The 22,261-nt window shown below is 37.4% G+C and overlaps 1 protein-coding gene across 4 annotated transcripts in view; it reads left to right on the forward strand.

Annotated features, from left to right (window-relative positions):
• The window catches only part of KDM4C (lysine demethylase 4C), a 395,353-nt gene that overhangs the window by 256,554 nt on the left and 116,538 nt on the right, over positions 1–22,261 (forward strand). For all 4 annotated transcript variants that reach the window (XM_082842831.1, XM_082842830.1, XM_082842832.1 and 1 more), the window contains 2 exons: positions 1,189–1,244; positions 3,464–3,572. In XM_082842831.1, coding sequence (XP_082698957.1) covers positions 1,189–1,244; positions 3,464–3,572 — 165 coding nt within the window. The remainder of the gene's footprint in view (positions 1–1,188; positions 1,245–3,463; positions 3,573–22,261) is intronic.

The raw sequence follows: 22,261 nt of genomic DNA on the forward strand, positions 1-22,261 counted from the left end.
ACTCTGAACCTTTAATAATCACCAGGGAAATTTCAAATAGATGTGCAGAGACTTTCCAGACAAGTAAAACCATTGAACATTTCTAGTCTTTTTGCCTTTTTTGCTGCCTATTAAGAATTCTACAGCTATGTTGATCCTCCTCAGTGGTTTTGGTGTTGTTCTCAGAAAAAGAAAAGCTGTGGAGTATGACACTCCATTATTAATAGTAGGTAAGTTAGAGGGATTCCCTGTAAAGCTGAGCAAAGCTGTCAAAATCAGTTAAGGGAGATCACCTTAAAGAACAGATAAAGAAATTTTATATAGACAGCTTGGAAGAAAGAAAAAACCCCACAAAATAACCTGTAACTATTGAAAAGAAACCCCAGACTATTAGTGCAGTAAATTGGGAGGACAAGCTTGAGGTTGAAAATAAAAAATTTACTTAGGTATTTAATTAAAAATTCTAGGTCAACAAAAGGCATTGCATTACTTTCTGGCCCTGTTTTCTCGTGGACTTTTTCATAAAATTGTAATGAGAAATGATAAGGTATGTTTGTAGTAAAGGGAGTCATCTTGGAATGAAAAGTCTGTGCCAATCTAAAACACATAGAAGTGCCAAAAATGTAAACTTATGTGGGGAAGATAAAGGAAAACATTTTATGGCTCTGTTTTCTGGGGCTGGAAAGCCTGGGTTTATCAGAACAATTTTTCCAACACTATTTGCCCATAGAAAGATCCAAGAGATAGTTTTTTGAAGAGTGTCTTTTAAAAAGAGCTTCCTTCTTATCCACATATCAGAATGAAGCCTGCCAATACCGTTTTTTAGCCATCCTGTATACGGGAGTGGATTCCCAGAACTCAAGGGAACCGAGTTGTATGTGTATTCCTCTGTTCTAGAGTTTTGGTACCTATCTCTCCACCTACCAGTTTCTCTGTGTCACAGCTTTCCCCCAGCGATGGCAATTGAACATGATACTAGGATAATGATGGTTTCCCCTAGGAGATACATACACTGAGAACACTTTTGGGTGTCCCCTCACTTTCCTACCTCTCTTTTCCTCTCCCTTCTTGAACTGTTTAGAGATAGTCCTTCATGAAGTTCCTGATAATTTTAAAATAAAAAATTAGCATTTATGGGGATATTTTGATAAACAGTACTGACTTTTATTACATGGCTCTAATAATTGTGTGGTGGTTTTTCTGCCCTAGGAGTGCTGTCTCTGCAATTTGAGAGGGGGTGCTCTTAAGGAAACTAAGAACAATAAGTAAGTAGTACGTTAATTGTGTTGAATTTCATCGTTTCCTTCTCTCTCTTGGGTGTTGAACCTCTGAGTGACAGTGTGCTTTGCCTCTCATTGTTGTACACGTTGTTCCACAGCTTTTGCTGTTTAGGTCTGAGGTGGGGATTCTGTGCATGTCTCCAGAAACCATTACTGACAGCACATTCACCTCTGCTGGGCAAAGGTGTTCTAAGTCAGCTTCTGTTCTGTGTCTTTGACATCATGAGGAATCCTTGACATCACGAGGAATAACCCCTCTTTCACTAACAGAGTTTGAAGAGAGCCCATATCCTCTAGGTGCCTTTGGAATCCTTGTGTTTAATATGATGAATGCTTTCATTGTAATAAAAACAGAATATGCCTGAAAACAGTGAAATCTGTTATCTTCAGGTAAATAAAATCAATTATAATCATACTATTAGAATAAGACCATTTACTTTTAACACTAGCAAATTAACAAGAAAGTGTGTATTCTAAAATAGAAACACAGGGAGAAAAGATTGATTTTGCAATTTAGAGGGGACAGTTGGAGAATATGAAGAGAGTCATAAGTGAACATAAAAGAAAGTCTTGTTTCTATGGCAGTTGTTGAAATATATTTTTGTGTGAATTTTATTTTTATGACCCGATTTAAATATTTAAAATGGGGCCAAAGCAAATTATAGGTTCCTATGGAAATAGAAACATGTAGAAAAGGTTTAGGTATAGGTTGTATTATGGTACTTGAGAGCCAGATCCAGCCCCAAGATATGTTTTATTTGACTGACACACCACTTTATGAATTTAATTTAAAAGTTGAGAGATTTTATATAAAAATCCAGATGTTCATCTTTACTTAATAAATGATTGTGTATCTCTATATGACAATAACAAGCTAGGATGAGAACTTGGCCTAAATGGGGCAGGCGCTCCTCAGGTTACCATGATTTACCAGTATGTGTGTATTTGGTTACATCTTGCCTGGCCCCATGGGCACTGGGGTTGGTACCCTTGGAGTAATGTCATGTCCTGTCATGTAATGATGGAGTTGGCATAATTATGTGCATGTGCATGTTTCTGATTGTTTATAAGGAAGAGTGAAGGTACTTATTCCTACATTGGTAAAGTTTAGTCTAAGAAGCTGTATATTTGCTTAATTTGGGATGTTCATCTCTCACAGTCTTAGTTAATGTCATTGGCACTATGCTAAAAACCATTGACTAGTTCTAGGATGTTACACGGGTTATGCAGACTGCGAGATGACTTAGGCAGTTCCTGTAAAGACAGAGGTGACAAGAACTTCTCTTCCTTCCTTTGGGCAGGACACAAAGAAGTAGTGTTTGCTATAGAAGTATAGTATTTATTTAGATACGAAAGAATGCCCTGATGGGGTTGACACTCACCCTCTGTCCCTGTGGTCTTTAAAGGCAGGATGGAGTCTTATATTTAGAGTGAAATAATATGCTTTGACTTAAAAATAGGTTGACAAATTTGATAATTCTTTCAAAATCTCTTTAAACCTCAAGAGTCTCTATATTTATTTGAGGCATAAGATTTATGAGAGACTTAATAGTGTTAATGAGGACGTTGTCATTTTTCTGGAGTAATTCAGAATTTGAAGGGAGATATTCTAGGTTTTTAGTAGGAAACAAGGGAACAAGCTAAATTTCATTTTTCCTTATCTCTTGGTTCCTTTGTTTATAGTAGGATTGCAATAAGAAACAATTTAATTGAAGACTTAATCAGTATTAATTCTGTTAGAAAACTTTTGCTATTAGTTCTAGTTTGCTTCTTGATACTCGTATTATGTAAAAAAGATTATGTGGTATACCCAGTTTATACCTTTTATTAATTGAACAAATCTTTTGCCACATACTAATTATAATTAGCTTAAGTATATTAGCACCTCTATATTTCAGTATCAAATGAAATAGCAGACCTACATTTCAGTATTTTGCAGGTCACGTGTAGAACAAATATAATGATAGGATTCTTTGGTTTTCACCTAGTTCTTCATGTCACAGTGTTGGGCAGGTGTGGTACTGAATCTATCCAGGTATCATCCAGTAGGTTTTAAATTCAAAGAGTCTGTGATGGATATAGGCTTTGGGCTTTCTTTCTCATCTGTGTGTTTCCCATCCGAGAGAATTGCCATCCTCTGGTTGAAGTATGGGATACATAAGTTTAGGGAACGATTGTTTACATTTATGTCTCCTTTCCTGTAGGTGGGCCCATGTCATGTGTGCCGTCGCGGTCCCAGAAGTCCGATTCACTAATGTTCCAGAAAGGACACAGATAGATGTAGGCAGAATACCTTTACAGAGGTTAAAATTGGTGAGTGGCAAAGCTTCTTTTTTTTTCCCCCTCATAAATTAGTGTTAATTTCAAGTTCCGAATATTTCTATTTATGCACGCACTCCAAGGTAATTTTTTTCTTAGCTTCGTTGTTTCATTCTACCATTTTTTTCCCTTTAGCCTAAATTTACTTATCTGTACACACTCTTTTCCTGTTATATTTTAAGTATGCCTATAACTTTCCTCAGCTTCTGTTTTCAGTGAGGGAAAGGAATACTGCATTTCCTGGATTAATGTGAATTTTCAAATTATAGGCTATCCAGTGAAGTTTGTTAGAACTGACCCGAGCTATCCAACTATGTCTTATTTGAATTGCTTAGTTTTTCTCTCTCTTGCCTCTTTTTGGTTGGCCTTGACTTGGCAAAACGCATCTAACCTATTTCGTCATCTCTTCACCAAGAAGAGACTTGCAGAGAAATGCAAAAGCTTTAATTATTCCCAAGGGATTTTCCCACGAATAGAGACAAATCATTTAATTTGCCAAACTCTCTGGCTGGTTATTTTCCATTGTTTCTCTTTGTTAAGAGCGTATTTTTTTTCATTGAAAACTTAGGCCTTTAACATCCTCAACATTGATGTAACCTTGGAGTTCTGTTCAATTGTGAGCCAACAGGTCATTAGCTTAGGCCCTTATTATATTTCACAGTTAATGAGAATTTTCCCTAAAGTTAAATTGCCTACCTTAAAATACTGAAGCCTGTCTTACAAGTGGACTTAATACCCTACAGTTTCTTCAGTCCTTGTTACGTCTAACGTGGGGTCTTTCCACTATTTCAGAGGCTGAGCTGTAACTCTCTACCCGAGTGTTACTTGCTTTGTTATTAGTCGTCTCTCCCCCACTGGGGAGCTGGGTGTTTTGTCTCTGGACGTCTGTCTCAGGAACTTAGAATCTATTCTGCTGTCTTTCAGTGAACACTGTTATTTTCCACCATAGCTCCATCAGGAATTTCAGATAGCTAGAAAATACGTGGCCCTTTATGGGCCTGATGACTGCTGTTGGCAGATATGAGTGGTGGGATCAAGGATGCTCAGGCTGTGGTAACGGAAGTTTTGTGAATGAGATGGAAATGACTGGGCCATTTAAATGCCTCCTAAAGCTCATAGTGACTATCAGAAGAGAGTAAGGTTGTTCAGCTCATGGACTTCCGTAGGAAAAAGTTTGAAATCTTATATCTTGTTCACCAGTTTAAAAAAGAAAACAAACACTGACACGAGAGAGAGGCAGAAGTCATCTTCCATGACTCTTCAGACTGCTGTTTCTATTTGCTTTCAAGAAATCTCATGTTTAGCCTTTATGTTGCCCTTTCTTTCATTTTACTGTGCTGTTACTTTGTTTATAAGTGCATTCTGAGTGCAAAAACCGTAACACCCAAAAGGGTGAAAAGTTGTGTAAAAATTGGTGCAGAAAGAAGAAAAAAGAATGAATACAATAAACCTTATATCACATTACATTTTATGCGCAAACTGCTTTTCAACTATTGCTGTTTACTTATATAAACTTGTTTTCATAATTCAATTGATACATATTCTATCTGTGAATATTGTTTGGGCCTTTATGATTGGAACAAAATGCATTCGTTTTTTCCATTAAAACTAATAAAAATATTTTTCATTGGGGGAAAAAAACCCACCAAAAAGAAACAAAAACATTTGCCAGAATTAGGACTGTAGGGCAGGTTATAAAGAAAAATGTTGAGTTCATGACATGCCTCCAACATTTAACGCTTAGTGTGACAAATACTAACAAATGTCTTACATTTTAATATTTTTCTGATTTACAAGTAATATATATTTGCAAAAATTCAAACACAACATTTAACAACCACCTTTGGTTCTCTCTGCTGAAAGATGATTTCTGTTATCAGTTGAACGCCCCTTGGGATAGTGGTCATTGCTCTTGATGCTTCCCTTTAAGGACCTATGTGCTGGCTTCTCTTCTCCACGAATGCTTCCTTAGTGATCTGCCGTCACTCACACCAGTCTCAAAGGGGTTTTAAGGGAGCAGCAGGGAGGGGCAGCATGGATCATTTCCGTGCCAGTCAGCAAATTGTATTTGCTGTATTTCAGAAATCTGAAATCTGATGGTTGCATCCGAAAGTGGTAAAAGATTGCCATCTTGATTGTGTATGTTACATATTCTTTATAGAAGGTTTTCCGTCCTTAAACAATTGGCACCTTTAAAAGAATGTGTCTTGACTGAATTTCAGATCACCTAAACTCTATTTCAAATGACAATGGAGAGCTCTTTATTGGCATACAGATATTCATGACACATATTTGAGTGAAAACAGCAGGCTGTAGATCAGATTTTTTTTCTGTTTTTAATATAATTTTATACGCATGGCGAGTTTTTTGGAATGATGTTTATCAGAATGCTCAAAGTGGTTATCTTATGTGGGAAAATACAAGGGGAAACTTCATTTCGGGAGGGTAAAAAAAAAAAAATCACTCAAAAATACTGTGATAGTTTGAAAGGGGACAATGGCCAGAAAGAAGCGTGGGTGACTTTTTCACCAGAAATCCTCAGGAAAGCACCATGACTCTGTTACATCTCCTGTAGCATGGCGTCTGTGCCCCAGCCTTGCTCACTGTCTCCTGGTGATCGGACTCAGGCTGGCTTTGAATAACAGAATTTATCAATGATCACTTGTGTGTGGGGTGGGTGGAATGCACCTTTCCAGGAAATAGGATGCTCTGCCCTGAACATATAATCAAGTGTTCCTAACATCAGCATTATTTTGAAGTTTAATTAAGCTAATAAGTGCACATCCAGCTAGAAGTCAGAGCAGTAGTTTTGTGGTATTTCATCCAGGCCAACCTAAGTCTAGATGGATTATTTTACTATGTCTGTTTAGTGGATGTATGTGTGTCTCCTAGTGTCAGTTTCAGTCTTTTTTCTGGAGCTGTAGCCAACTCTTTTCTGGATGCTAGGTTGTTCACCCACCTTCTTATTTACACAGATATGGGGGGGGAATATAAGAATTAGATGTCAGTGTCAATGTATTTCACCAAACAGTTATTAGCTTGCCCCGCCAAATACTTAGTGTACATTTTTGAGTAAGACATGGTTCCTGTCTTCTAGCATGTTATAGTCTAGACTGGGCTTTCTCAACTTTGGCCCTCTTGACCTTTTAGACAAGTTAATTGTTGTGGGTGACTCTCATGTGTATCATAGATTCCAGCATCCCTGACCAAACAGGCGATACCAAAAGGTATAAATTTCTAGTTATAAGATAAGCACTAGGGCTGTAATGACAGCGTCATGACTATAGCTGAGACTGCTGTGGGATATGTAGGAAAGTTCCCAAGAGAGTAAATCCTATGAGTTCTCATCAGAAGGGTAACTTTTTTTCCTTTCTTTATTTCTTTTTGTTGTATCTATATGAGAAGATGGATGTTAGCTGGACATACAATGGTAATCATTTCACAGTATGTGTAAATCAAACCATCATGCTCTATGCCTTAAACTTATACAGTGATGCATGTCAATTATTTCTCAATAAAACTGGGAAAAAGTAGCCAATGCCAGATATCCCTTGGAGGGTGAAATCACCCCCATTTGAGAACCCACTGGTCTACAGGGAAGACATAAACATAAGGAGAAAATGTTCATTTTTGTCATTTTCAGAAAGAGAATATCTTGGTTGAAAGAAGTAAGTTAGAGACTGAGAGAATGGAAGTTCTTAATTGCTTTTGGCAATTTGTTTGAATTTCTTATTTGTGAATGAAGCAATAAAATTTGGCAACCTATGCGTATATTTGCTTCTGTACAGTTATTAATTTTATACTCTGATTTAGTATTTTAACATTACCTGTTTTTATAGAAATTGAACAACCTTGATTACTAATCAAGCATCATAAACATTTACAGTTCTGTAATGTGTGTGTATGTGTATACATGTACTTACTGAGTAAATATTCATGAAATGAATAAAAGGCATCAAATTGTTACTTATTATTTGTGCTTCTGGCTTAAAATTATTGTGGCTGGAGGGTTTGATCAGACAATACCAAATCACTTTTTTTTTTTTTTTTTTAAGGCAAAACCCTTCAAAGGTCACAGTGGTAAATTCATGCACATCTCTGTGCATGCAGCTTTAAAGCAAGGCATTAGTTACCTTATCTGCATCACGGGGGACAATGTGATTAGGCCATAGAGCCTAGCAGTGATTTGGAGAGCCTCTGAACACCCATGTAGCCCTTGCCCTGTTGTCTGAGAGTTCTGATCTTGGAACCTCTGGTCAGTTGGGGATTGAAAACTGGAGTGACCTGACTGAAGCAGTAGCAAGGGAAGTCTGAGCCTCTCTCCAGTGCCCACCAGGTGGTGCTGCTGTACCAGTTTCTTATCCAGTTGCCCTTAAATCACCTCCTTTAGCAAGTGCCTAATCGGAGCCTGGCGCCAATGGTAGAAGGTGTATGTGTGTGAGATGCGATGCATACTGGGTTGCTCTAGCCCAAGGGATGACAGCAGAGCAGAAAGTGCTGCTTGCTGCTGTGCATTCAAAGTGCTGAATTCCAGAGGGCAGGTTTTTTAGTTCGGGTTTTGATTTAGCCATATAAAAGAGCTGCTTTCCCTCGGGGCAAGTTAGTGTTTTTCTGTATAAGTAATAAGCAACACTAGTAAAAGCTAGTAACTGCAAGAGTCTTAAAGAACAGCTTATGGCAAACATGAGTTTAAAATGTCTTCTGAAGTATGAAAGCTGTATATAAGAAATGCTTATTATTATTAGCGGTCTTTCTAGAATATGGAATACTGGAGTTGATGCAGAGGTATTTGAATATTTTGGTAATATTGTTGTTAGCCTTTTATTTATTCATAGGTTCAACTTGCAGCTTTTGAAATACTCCTCTGTGCAATTATTTGTGTAGGAAGATTTTTGTAGAGGATGTAAGAAAGGATTTGTTTGCCTTAGCAGATTTTTCCTCTTATAATGACCATTGAAAAAAAGAGACAGCAAATGGAAAACTACTCTTTCAGTGCTCTTCAATATTGATCCTAAAATAGTGTGTGCTTTGTGAAGAACCTTTATCTCATCCAGCCACCTTGTTTGCTATTACCATAGGTGTGGCCTCTACTCATAGATAATTAAATGGACATCAGTGATGGCACTGGAGTTATTTTCAAGACATTGCCTTTTATTTTATTTATGTGGCTGTTAATTTAAAATACTTTAATAAAATTCATTATTTTTAAACTAAACAAAATAGTGCAAAAATATATTTGGCTATAGTGGTATTTATCCAATTAGTTTGTTCTTTTCTTTCTTTAACAATATTTTGCTTTTGTGTAGAATAATTATCTCAGGGGTTAACAAAGTAATTTCTGCTCCATCTTAAAAATGCTAGAGGTTGCTATCTAAAAGCACCAGGTAGACTTCCTTCGTGGCACAGTGGTTAAGAATCCACCTGCCAATGCAGGGGACGTGGGTTCGAGCCTTGGTCCGGGAAGATCCCACATGCCGCGGAGCAGCTAAGCCCACAAGCCACAACTGAGCCCGTGTGCCACAACTACTGAATCCCACACGCCTAGAGCCCCTGCTGTGCAACAAGAGAAGCCACCACAACGAGAAGCCTGTGCACCGCAATGAAGAGTAGCCCCCGCTCGCCGCAACTAGAGAAAGCCTGCACACAGCAATGAAGACCCAACACAGCCAAAAAATAAATTAATTAATTAAAAAAATAAAAGCACCAGGTTATTAAGCAGAACCATCCTTTAACAGGAAGGAAATGGCTGAAAGTTACCTGAATAGGCTATGTATCCAAAGCCATGTTCAAAAGGTAGAACCATTTTCTCTGTCAGTTTAAGCATTCTTCTGATTATTAATGCAGGTTCTAGATTACCTAGTATTTTTCTTACCTACTCATTTAGAATGAATTTCTTTGCTTCTGAATGACTTTTCAGTTTGCGAAAAATTATACTTGTGGTGAACCCTGTCATCCCCAGTCCCTTCCCCATGTCCTCTGGTACCTTCTCCGCTCATCCAGAGAACATCAGAGCTTTGGCACCTGGTAGGAAAAAGAATGAGGAGGATGCCGGGGACATCTTCTACTCCGCACTTGAGTGGTGTGCTCAGGGATAGCCAGTCTTGGGGCTTGTTTGAAATCACAGATTATTGGTATGCCTGAGGACAAAAAGAAAAAATTGCCCCCATGCGGTATAGATTTTAAAATGTACTCAGTCATTTCCTTTTCTTATTTCTTTCTGTCTTGTTTTCTCTACTAACATGATTGGTTGGTCATGGTCATAATTGAATCTCTGGAAGAGAAACAAAATTGTGCAAAAATGATAACAGCAAAAAAGGAAGTAGAGAGATATAAAACACACATGAAATTAGAATGTCTTTTCAAAAGTTTTTTTGTTAATAGAAAAAAAGACAGCAAAACTTTCAGGAAGAATTAAAACAGGAATTTTGAGAGGACAATGCTTTTATAATATGATCACACAGAAGACAGCAGTATCGTCAGGAAGCAGATCACCAGTCTTTAGATCTGATTATAAAATTTAAGAGAATAACATTAAAAAAAAAAACCAGAAAAAGGAGTAAATCAGCATGAAATTCTGGTATTTGTTAGATATTTAGCCGTGAATGTCTATTACATACATTCATCACTTCTTGAAGATTAAATTAATTAAACATCTATGGAATTTATAGAAATGAAACAACAAGGCAAGTTTGTGGATTATAAGAAATCTTGGAAAATGCAGCAGACCCAAAATGCAGCCATTAGTTTAAACAGTCTTCCCTTTTGGAGAGAAAGTTCTCAAATAGAAGTGTTGTGAGAATATTTACATATTAAACTGCACATGTCAAAGCAAATGACGTCTATCTTGCTTGCTGTCAGTGCATAAAGAACTTGGTGGTGTTCGTTGACCACATAACCTTCCTCACAGTGGCATGGAGGGTACCTCTGATTTCTATGTCTGCAGACATTCCTAGGATTTTACATTTGAAATCCTATTTCTGCAGCAAAATAGGGGGAGAAATGATTTTTGGAATAGCCGAAGTTGCCCCCAGGCATCTGATGACCTCTGATTTGTATTTGACAAGTGAACCAAGCACAGGCACAAGTGTTCTCCAAGAGAAGAACATTATTTTGAAAAGGAATTTACACTGCAATGATGACTGAGCTACAAGCCTTTCAGTACCTGGCTGAGGCCAACTATTCTGCTTAGAAGCCTCTATACACCTTAAAATTTGTACCTGAAGGCAAATAATAGTGAACTTGAAAGCCAAAGATTACAGTTTTGAAAGGTACATCAATTCTGAGAATAGAGTGGTTTCACTGTGGTATTCCATCTGAAGAGCTGAATTAAGGGGAAAAAAAAATACATTCAGCCTTCCTATTTCTTAAAGGAAGGCACTTGATCCCTTGCTAACTGGCTTATGTTATCAGATGCATTGAATACTAAAAATAGAATTACTGAGAGAGAGATGGGGTCTGCCTCTCATGCTGTAAGATCACTCTGAGTCCTATTTAGTTGCAGTTACAGCAACGTTGCAGAGCAGCTTCGCTTTCTTTGTAGAGGAAATCATGGTTGTATTTGACAGAGCCTCTGTTACCACAGTTTGGGAGATGCAAAGACATACTGATTTTCCTTCACCACTTTAAAAGAAAAAAACGTAGCATTGTAAAGGCAATCGGAAGTCATTATGTTCCACATTAGCTCATGTACTGATTTATTCACGTCTTCAGTTATTTTTAAAGACAAAGAGGAATTCTAAGAAAATAATAAACATTGACAATGATGAGCAAGTTTATTGTTTAAATGCAGTTGAGGGAAAATTTGCTTGTAATAGTGAACTACTGAAGGGGGAATAAGTGACACCACAAATGACAGAATCGTGGTGTGGTGTGTAGGGTCCTATTATTTAATATGCTCAGTATAAAATTTATTATATCATTAAGAACATTCTTCAGGATTTCAACATACACATGTCCCCAACTTTGTAAGATTTTTAAATGAGTGTGGTGTAAAAAAAAAAAAGTACATTAGTAGCTGTATAGTACTTAACTGTCAGAATGATTTGCTACAGGGACTAGATCCTATTGCAAGCTGTCAAATTTGTATATTGCTGTAATACCAAACCATAAAATCTTTTGAGTAAAATGGAAAATGTCAGATGGGCATGACTACAAATAATATACTTTCTGAAGGCTGTAGATGTCTATAGGAGAAAATGTGTAAATGCATGAAATATCATCTTGTTACTATGGATTTTTCTTTATCTGACGAAAGAAAACTGTGAGGCGAAAGGAAATTGATTGGAGCCTTTAAATTTTTTCTTTTTGAACTCATTTTTCCTGAGGACTAATTTTAAAAACATTATTAAATAGATAAGTAGAACTTCAGATAATTCATGATTAAAGAGTATAGTGCGAGAGTCATCTCTTTTTTTTAGCTTACATTGCTGAATGGTCCATTTTTTTCTGATCTTGTCTGTGTGAGTAGTGATTACTGATGAATCTTTTAATTGAATGAGTTGGGGTCAGGGTTCCAGAGATGGGGTCACCCCTTTCATTCCAACATCGACTGAGTCAATACCAACAAATGCTTGCCAAACCGAGACAGCTGCTAGATGGCTGTAAACAATCCATAGGGTTTTGCTTGGTCAACAGTGATTGACAGCAGAGAGGTTATAGTTTTTGAAAGGTACAGTCATTATTATAAAACAGTGGGTCCATAATTACTTATTTTTCTAATATTTTAGTATAAATTATTTATCCCCTTGGAAGCGGCTTTTAAAAATCAACCAAAAGGGCTTCCCTGGTGGCGCAGTGGTTGAGAGTCCGCCTGCTGATGCAGGGGACACGGGTTCGTGCCCCGGTCCGGGAAGATCCCACATGCCGTGGAGCGTTTGGGCCCGTGAGCCATGGCCGCTGAGCCTGCGCGTCCGGAGCCTGTGCTCTGCAACGGGTGAGGCCACAACAGTGAGAGGCCCGCGTACCGCAAAAAAAAAAAAAAAGTAAAAAATAAAAATCAACAAAAAGGTTATATATAAAGTGACAATCTTTTCATACTTATAATTAATTTAATGTAAGTCAGTGTGGTATATTTTAGGCATGTTCCCACAATTTAGTGATGTCATTTTCTAAGATGAGCTCATAGATACAGGTACCAGCCCAGTTTGTATTTATTGATTTAGATATCAAGGGTTCTGTGCATTCATCTGTATTGCCCTTTGGGTCATGAATTCTAAGCCTCTGCTACATTGAGATTGAGTGTGCAGGCTCTGGACTAAGACTGTTGGAGTCCTGCGTCCACCACTTAAGCAACCTTGGCCATGCAGCTTAACCTTTCAGAACCTCATCTGTAAACCAGGGTGGTTGTGAGGATGACATGATGCAATGATGCAATGCATCATCGGCGAATGACGCAACCCCTTGCCGCATAAATCTCTGTAAACTGCCTTTTGGCCAATTAGGATTGGAGTGGATAAATATTTATAAGGAGAGAGTAGGTTCTTTGTGCTATCTCATTTGTTCATCCATTTGCTCAATAAATATTTCTTTAGGACTTGCTGTGTGGTTAGGTGATAGATGTGTGTCATTTCTGCTTTTATAGATATTACAGAATAATGGAAGTTATTGAAAATTAGATAAGCAACTACAAAGCAGCATGAAAAGTTCTGCTGTAGTAAAAATCCGGAATGCAGTGAAGGATCTTACTCAATTTGGGGTATGAGGGCAGTAAAGGGGTGTAGAAAAGCTTCCTGGAAGAAGCAGTGCCTAATAATGCCTCATCTGAGACCTGAAGGGTGAGAAGGGGGCACTGGAGGAGCAGCCAGGACAAGGAACAGGATGCTCGGTGTCCTGGAAGTGGGAGGGAGCCATAAGGTCTAGGAAATGAAATTTCAGCAGAGCTGGAGCATGAGGTGTGAGGAGGGGGAGATGAGTCTTGAGAAGGGGAAGCCTCAGATGATGTAGCACTGTGCTGTCCCGTACGGTAGCCTCTGGCCACTGACGGCTACGGAGCACTTGGGATGTGGTTAGTGTTACTGAAGAGCTGAACTTAGGATTTTATTTAATTTCAGCAAGCTAAGTTAAAAAATGGAAGCAGCATAAACACATGAAGTAACTGTGGTTTTGGTAGGTCCACATTTTACATTTCAAACACCCTTGAAAATTGAGCGTCCAAATTGAGATATATTGTAAGTATAAATACACAGCAGATTTCAAAGACTTACTATGAAAAAAAAAAGAATGTGAACTATCTCATTAATAATTTTTATATTGGTTACATGTCAAAATGATAATATTTTGGATTTGTTAAGACGTACTGATGTATTATTAAAATCAATTTCACATGTCTTTTTTTATTGCGATTACGTATACTTAACATAAAATGTATCATTTTAGTTATTTTTTAGGTGTGCAATTCCATGGTGTACAGTGGCATTAAGTATATTCACATTGTTGTGCAACCATCATGCCCCTCTACCTCCAGAACTTTTTTATCTTTCCAAACAGAAGCTCTGTACTCATTGAACAGTAACTCCCTCTTCTCCCCTTCCTCACCTGTGGCACAGGTGTCTCCTAAAAAATTAAAAATTGCACATGTGACTTGCATTTTATTTCTACTGGACAGTGCCATTCTAGAGGACTTTGTACTTTATCCCATACAGGTGGAAGAACCTTTAATGCCCATTAAGCAGTGGAATAATATGATCAGATTTGTGTTTCAGAAGGGTGTTGTGCTTCTGGTGGGGAGAATGTATTCAGGAGGGTAGGACTGGAGCCAGAGAGGCCAGTTTCAGTAATCATGTGAAAGATGATTTTGGCGTGAACCTGGGATGGAGATAAGTGAACTGATCATAGGCGGGGTTGGCTTGGACTAGGTGTGGAGGGAGCTGGGGTTCTGGCATAAGCAGCTGGGGGACTGGTCATGCCATGCACAGGGCTCGTCATCGCTGGAAGGGGACAGGGTTGAGGGGGAAGCACACCTGGATATACTTAATTTGAGGTCCTTGTAGTCCAGCTGGGTGTAGCACAGGGGAAACATGTGCCAGAATTCTACTCCTCATGGGCATGTAGCTATTTACCAGCTGCTCTTAGGTTGTTAGGACTAGAAGCATATGAAGTTCAGTAACTATTACTGGTCAGAAATTCAGGAACAGTGAGCCACTGTGCTTTGTATGGATGTGAATTGGGTTTGTGATAATATTGTGTCTGCCTCTCTGTACTCTTTCTGAAGTGTAATAATCAGGTAAAACAGTGGTAGCCTTGGGAGTTTGATTTCTGTCTTCTCTCAGAGCAAAGGAAATGAAGAACATTGAAAATGGAAACTAAACCTATAGAAATGGAATAGTTGGATTTGCAGAAAAATGAACAAGAAGGAAAGTCCAAGGTTCTCATGAAAGATAAATGTGTCCTGCAACCAGTAAAAACACAGCCTACGTGGGGATATCATTGCCAGGATGAGTGGCCGCAGGGGAAAGGGGATTTGCAGTAAGAAGCACGAGGGTTTGCACAGACTCATGAGGATGTGTTCATTTCAGAATGGCCTTTCCTTTTAATTTCAGTTGAATTTTAGTTTAAAAGCATCTTTTCACTAATAGTTTTTGAGATAAAACTGCCTTTAGGATCAAATTTTAAATCGTAGATTTTTTTTTTCCTGTTCAGAATATAAAATGCATTCCACCTTTCTTTAGTAACAAAATATTTTACTTTAAATAAATGGAAAAAATAGTCAAATCGACCACTTTTCATTATAGGAATAGTGCTTAAGGTTAATTAAAACTTACAAGATTTTTTTCTTAGAGCCATCTGTTCATAATTGATTTTTAAAATTCATCAATTTTAAACACTTATTTTCTTTGGACAAAGCAAAAAAATTGTGAAATCTTTTCACTAAATGGCAAATATTTTTCAGTAAAAGAATCATGACATCCTGGCAAAGGTATAATTTTAATAGACTAATGAGCTGTCTGACCAGAGCCGACTGAGCCTCGTCTGATTTTTACAATGATAAATTGGCTGTGTCAAAATTTGCAATCTAGTCTGGTGAAATATTTAACTATGAAAGTTTAATTCTCATTTTTTATTTATGAAAGCAGTGGTAGTGTCATAGCAGCTTATAATATGCTGGCCATTTGGTATGATTTATGTCAACGAGTGTCACTTGTTGATGTGTTTAGTGGTTGTTGACCCATATTTAATTCTAAAAACTCTTAAGTGGTGTGAAATGTAATAAGTCAGCCACTGTACTTAAAAAAAAAAAAAACCAAAAAACAAATCATGATCCACAGATCTATTCAGTTGTCTTTTCCCGGCTGTAATGATGTCACAGCTTTATATTTGACAGCTGTTGATGCGGGGGCACTGAATGAGTGACAGCTTTCTTTACAATTGTGGGGATCTACTTAGAGTAATTTCTACCACAAAACATATACCTGAAATGTCATAAAATCATCTTTCATTAGTTCATTTGGGGATTCCAACTTGTCATTTTAAAGGTTTTGAGGAAACTTGTGGAATAAAGAGCATTTCTTTCATTTATCAATCTTTTTATTCAGTAAAGACTTATGGAGGTGATCATAGTGTTTGGTGCCTGGTGACAAGTGGCATTAGGTGGACAGGGTCATCCCTCTTGTGAGGTTTATATTCTGGAAGAATTTAGATACAGATCTTCCAAGAATGTCATTTGGGTTTTTGGTTGTTTTGGAAGGCAGACAGGAAGGGCTAGATTAAAGCATTCTTCTAAGGCATTTCTTTACAGAGAGGTATAATAAGCATTTCTGTCTCCTAATGTCAGGGTATTTATCTAGTGTAGATAATTTCTAACAAATAGGTTAAAATATCAAAAGAAAACGTTTTTTCAGATATTATGAAATTAGTTTGATATCATTTTATAAATAATAGTAAGCATCTTCAAAAAACGAAGTATTTTAAATGGTATATTGTTAACATAAAATTTCAAATTATTCATAGCTTACAACAAAATGAAATATCTTATGAATAATGAAACATTCATAATAATGAAACATTCTTCATAATATGTACTGTTTCAAATACCACGTCTTGGATTTTTTTTCTTTAAAGAATTGAGTTATTTTATTTTTATTATTACTTCTTTTATAATACACAATAAAAGGTATAAACTCATACTGCTGCAGAAATTTGCTGTAAAATTTCTCAAGGAAGAGGCTGTCCAGAGAAAATTATCCTCTGGTATTATCCTTTTCTTATGTTTCTCAAAGCAATTTATAAACATTTTTCAAATAATAATATAGCATTACAGAACATTTTAGTTGGCAGGTCAACTTAGAACTAAGGGGGAGATCAGTGGCCCAAATGTTTTTAGAAACAACAATCAAATTTAAATACTTCTAATTCTCAGGTACCGTTTCTCTAAGAATCCCTTTTCATAATTAGAAAATGAAGAAGCCAGCAACAGGAAAATCACTGCTTTTCCTGGCAGGCCCAGCAGCTAATATATGCGCATTTTCAGCCTTCTCATTTTGACAGGGGCAATCACCATTTAATTTCAAAATTCCCTTTATCTTAGTGATAGCCTTAGAACTGTTGAGTCTCCCTTTCCTGTCTGTGACAGTATTACTGTTTCTGTGCTCTTCGCCACACACTGATTCGGTGGCCCTGCCCCGCAGCTATGGCACCATTGCAATGTACAGTCTGCATAGATAAGACATGACAGCCTTTTAACCTCAGCTTGCTGTGTGTGCAGAGGGTGACAGCCCACCTGCACTGGGGAAAGCAAACAAGCAAGCGTGATGCGTTCATCTTAATCACATGCTATTTCTCTCAGGGACGTTCCAAGAAAATGACAGGCCAAGCTCAGAGTTCAGGTTATCAGCCTGAGATGTATGAGGCGCAGGGCATCGCCACAGCAGATAAGGCTAAACTGTACTATTGAACTTTGACTTGTTTATTTAAAGTTAGAATTTTAATATATAGATCCTATAAGGTTCTTGTTCCTTATTTTAAAATTTTATTTTCAAAGACCTGTTATTTTAGTTATAAAAGCAATGCCTGCCATAAAATTTTTTTTTAAACTGAAGTATATAAAATACAAAATGAAATCATCTCTAGCTTCATGCCATTCCACAGAAATGGTCATGTTTAACATATTGGAGTAATGATTCCTGACTCTTTTCTATGGAGGAAACAGCTTGGAAGGATATAGCTTTATCATACTGTGTTATAATTAAGAGAGTGGTTCAGTAGCATACTATATATGTATGATACTCAGACACATATACAAAAATCTGTTTTATAAAAATATCAACCCTGTCTTAAGGGTAGTCATGTTTTTCCTTTCCTTTGGTCTTATTATGAACCTACCAGCATTCATGACGCTTCACACACCTTTGCTTATGTCACTCTCAGAAATTTTTCAGGCTGCATTTTTAAAGTTTGGTTTTTTTTTGAATAGAACTTAATCACCTGAACCGCATAAAGGTGGTGCTAAGTGGTCCTCAGGTGTGTCACTTGCTGCAAGTGTAAAAGCATCTGAATGCAATAATAAAGCATATGGGTGTTGGGGCCTGATAACTTGGGTTCATGTCTCAGCTCTGCCACATACCAATTACTTGAGAATATGTCATCCTCTTTGGAAGTCTGTCCTTGATTTTCATGACAGCTGTCCTTGATATCCCTTCTCTCTCTTTGGCCTCTTGGTCTCAGGTTTCTTTGCAGGTTCCTCTTCCTTTGTCTAACTCTTGAATGTTTATGTCCCCCCAGTTTCTATCTGAAGCTCTTTGCTCACTCTTTGCATTCTCAGTAACAATTTGTAAAATTAGAATCACAATAATAGTACTTTCTTTTGTTGTTGTGAGTATCAAATAAGATAAGGCATCTAGAGACTTCACCCAGTGCCTGGCCATAGTAAGTGCTCAATAAATGTTCCTTCTTATTGTTGTGATTATAAGTACACTACCCTAGTAATACCATTACAGTAACAATGATATGAAAATAAAGCAATAATATATAAATTAATTAATAATGTAAATTAATAAATAATATTGAGTTTGTTTTAAAGTTTACTTTTATCGCTTGGAACATTTTCTCATATATAAAATATTACAAATAATTAAGTATCAATAAAGTTCACAAATGTTTAATTTTTTAAAAAAACCTCTTGATTTTTAAATAATTACAGATTCGCTGGAAGTTGTGAAGGTAGTAGAGAGATTCTTGTGTGCCCTTCACCCAGTTTCCCTTATTGGTTACATGTTATATAACTATAGTACAATATCAAAACCAGAAATTGACATTGGTACAATATGTGCCTTTAGTTCTATGTAATCTTATCACATTTATAGCTGTCATTTTATTGCAAGGAAATGTGGTTCTGCAGAAACGGTTAAAAGGGAGGTAAAACAAAAGTAGCAGCAATGTATATGGTTTATAGCATGTGTAAAAGAACTCTATTAAAACTGTGCAAAAATTTGATCTTACCCTTCACCAGAGGACAGAATGCTTGATGACATTATTCATTAGGTAAAGCAAGTAAAACCACAATGTGGTGCCGCTACATATCTATGGAATAGTTAAAAATCAATGAAACTGACAATACCAATGGTGATATGTAGCAGCTGGAACCCTTCTTCATTGCTGGTGGGAACGCAGAATGGTACAGCCATGTTGGAAAGAGTCTGGTAGTTTCATATTAAGGTACACGTACAATTTACCATACCATCCAGCAATCCCACTCCTAGGAATTTATCTCAGGAATGAAAATTTATGCTCACACAAAAATTTGTAAGAGTTATAGTGGCTTGTTCATAATCACCCAAATCTGGAAACAACCCAGTGTTTTTCTTTTTCTATTTATTTTTTTATTAAGTATAGTTGATTTACAATGTTGTGTTAATTTCTGCTGTACAGCAAAGTGACTCAGTTATACACATATATACATTCTTTTCTGTATTCTTTTCCTTTATGGTTTATCCCAGGAGATTGGATATGATTCCCTGTGCTTATTCAGTGGGACCTTGTTTATCCACTCTAAATGTAATAGTTTGCATCTATGAACCCCAAACTCCCAGTCCATCCCTCCGCCTCCAACCCAACGTTTTTCAGCTGGTGACTGAATTAACAAACCATGGTACGTCCATACAGTGTAATACTTCTCAGTAGGAACAAGCTACTGATACCATCAACATGAATGACTTTTAAATGCATCATGCTAAAAGAAGCCTGACTCAAAAGGCTCCATACTGCATAATTCCATTCATATTGTACTCTCGTGAGAAATAAACCTTTGAGGGCAGAATCCAGATTAGTGCCAGGGACCATGCCGGGTGGAGAGGCTGACTGCAGAGGGAACAAGGGAATTTTTTGTGCTGGTGGAACTGTTGTATATCTTACTTGTGGTGGAGGTTGTGTGACTGTATTCTTTTGTCGAAATTTGTGGAAGTATACACATTAAAGGGTGACTTTTATTACATGTTAATTACATCGCAATTAAAACGTTAAGTATAAAACCATATATATTTTTCACACACACACACACACACACACACACTGTATTTTATTTTTACAAGAGATAAACAAACTGACACCAAGCATTGTAAATGGATGACCACAACATAAGCAACAACGATTGCAATTACCAAACACGAAACACACTCATACTATGTCATAATATTGACATTCAGTCCAGTAATCCTCCACTGTAACAGCACCTTTACTTTGCAGTGAAAATTGATTTGTATATTTTTTGCCTCTGAGTCCTTCTGGGATTTTTTTTTTATTCAAACAAAGTCACAAAAATTATAATCATCCTCATCAGTTCACTCAGTCCCATGTTATTAATTTTTTTGTCTTGATCTTTTGTTAGCACTTTTATGAATTCATCAGTTTTCCATTAGAGTTCTGAAAATGCTTATTCATTCAATTCAGCAGTATAGTCAGTTACCAGAAACCTGTACTTGTCAGAGTCTTCTCCATGAATTCCTTGAAGATGAAACCCTATTTATTTATTTATTTATATAGTTTTTGCTGTGTTGGGTCTTCGTTTCTGTGCAAGGGCTTTCTCTAGTTGCGGCAAACGTGGGCCACTCTTCATCGCGGTGCGCAGGCCTCTCACTATCGCGGCCTCTCTTGTTTGCGGAGCAGAGGCTCCAGACGCGCAGGCTCAGTAGCTGTGGCTCACGGGCCTAGTCGCTCCACGGCATGTGGGATCCTCCCAGACCAGGGCTCGAACCCGTGTTCCCTGCATTGGCAGGCAGATTCTCAACCACTGCGCCACCAGGGAAGCCCCGAAACCCTTTTATAGGAACATTTTTGCAAAAGCATCAAAGTACACCCAGAACTGTCTGTAAATGACAAAAGACTTAAAAATGACCACGGTTAAAGATTTGATGAAAGTTCATAATAATGCAATTGACAAGGAAATTTAGTTATTTCTGAGATATACATTTTAAAATAACTAGAATTATGACTTATAACATTATACCAGAACATATAAGATTTTTAGAAATTTCATGTACTGTCTGAAACATTTATATTAACATATTTCCATACAAATAACCCAAAGAAAGTTTAGTATTAGTTGTTTTGTTTGTTTTTTTATACTGCAGGTTCTTACTAGTCATCAATTTTATACACATCAGTGTGTACATGTCCATCCCAATCGCCCAATTCAGCACACCACCATCCCCACCCCACCGAGGTTTTCCCCCCATGGTGTCCACACGTCTGTTCTCTACATCTGTGTCTCAACATCTGCCCTGCAAACCGGTTCATCTGTACCATTTTTCTAGGTTCCACATACATGCGTTAATATACAATATTTGTTTTTCTCTTTCTGACTTACTTCACTCTGTATGACAGTCTCTGGGTCCATCCACGTCTCAACAAATGACTCAATTTCGTTCCTTTTTATGGCTGAGTAATATTCCATTGTATATATGTACCACAACTTCTTTATCCATTCGTCTGTCGATGGGCATTTAGGTTGCTTCCATGACCTGGCTATTGTAAATAGTGCTGAAATGAACATTGGGGTGCATGTGTCTTTGAATTATGGTTTTCTCTTGGTATATGCCCAGTAGTGGGATGGCTGGATCATATGGTAATTCTATTTTTAGTTTTTTAAGGAACCTCCATACTGTTCTCCATAGTGGCTGTATCAATTTACACTCCCACCAACAGTGCAAGTGGGTTCCCTTTTCTCCACACCGTCTCCAGCGTTTGTTGTTTGTAGGTTTTCTGATGATGCCCATTCTAACTGGTGTGAGGTGATACCTCATTATAGTTTTGATTTGCATTTCTCTGATAATTAATGATGTTGAGCAGCTTTTCATGTGCTTCTTGGCCATCTGTATGTCTTCTTTGGAGAAATGTCTGTTTAGGTCTTCTGCCCATTTTTGGATTGGGTTGTAAAACCATATTTTTAATGTTACTAGATTGACTATGGATGCTAATGAGAACTCAGTGGTATGGGGAGAGGGGAAATGTGGTGAAAAAAACTGGGAAGAGAGGAAGTGAAAGGAAAGAATGTGGGTGACAGTAGAAAGGGGAGTGTTTGGAGAAGTGAGAACTGGAGTCCATGACGGCCCTCATCCCAGGCCACATAAAGATGTCCACGCCTTCTGCTCTAAAGGCTTTTCACATAAATCTCCCTCCATTCAGAAAGTTCTGATCTCAGGTTGCTACTTCCATAACTGAAATCTTACTGCCAAAATCAGTCCTGAGAAAGGTAT

Source organism: Leucopleurus acutus (assembly GCF_964270905.1).
Source record: "Leucopleurus acutus genome assembly, chromosome: 7".
NCBI classification, from domain to species: Eukaryota; Metazoa; Chordata; class Mammalia; order Artiodactyla; family Delphinidae; genus Leucopleurus; species Leucopleurus acutus.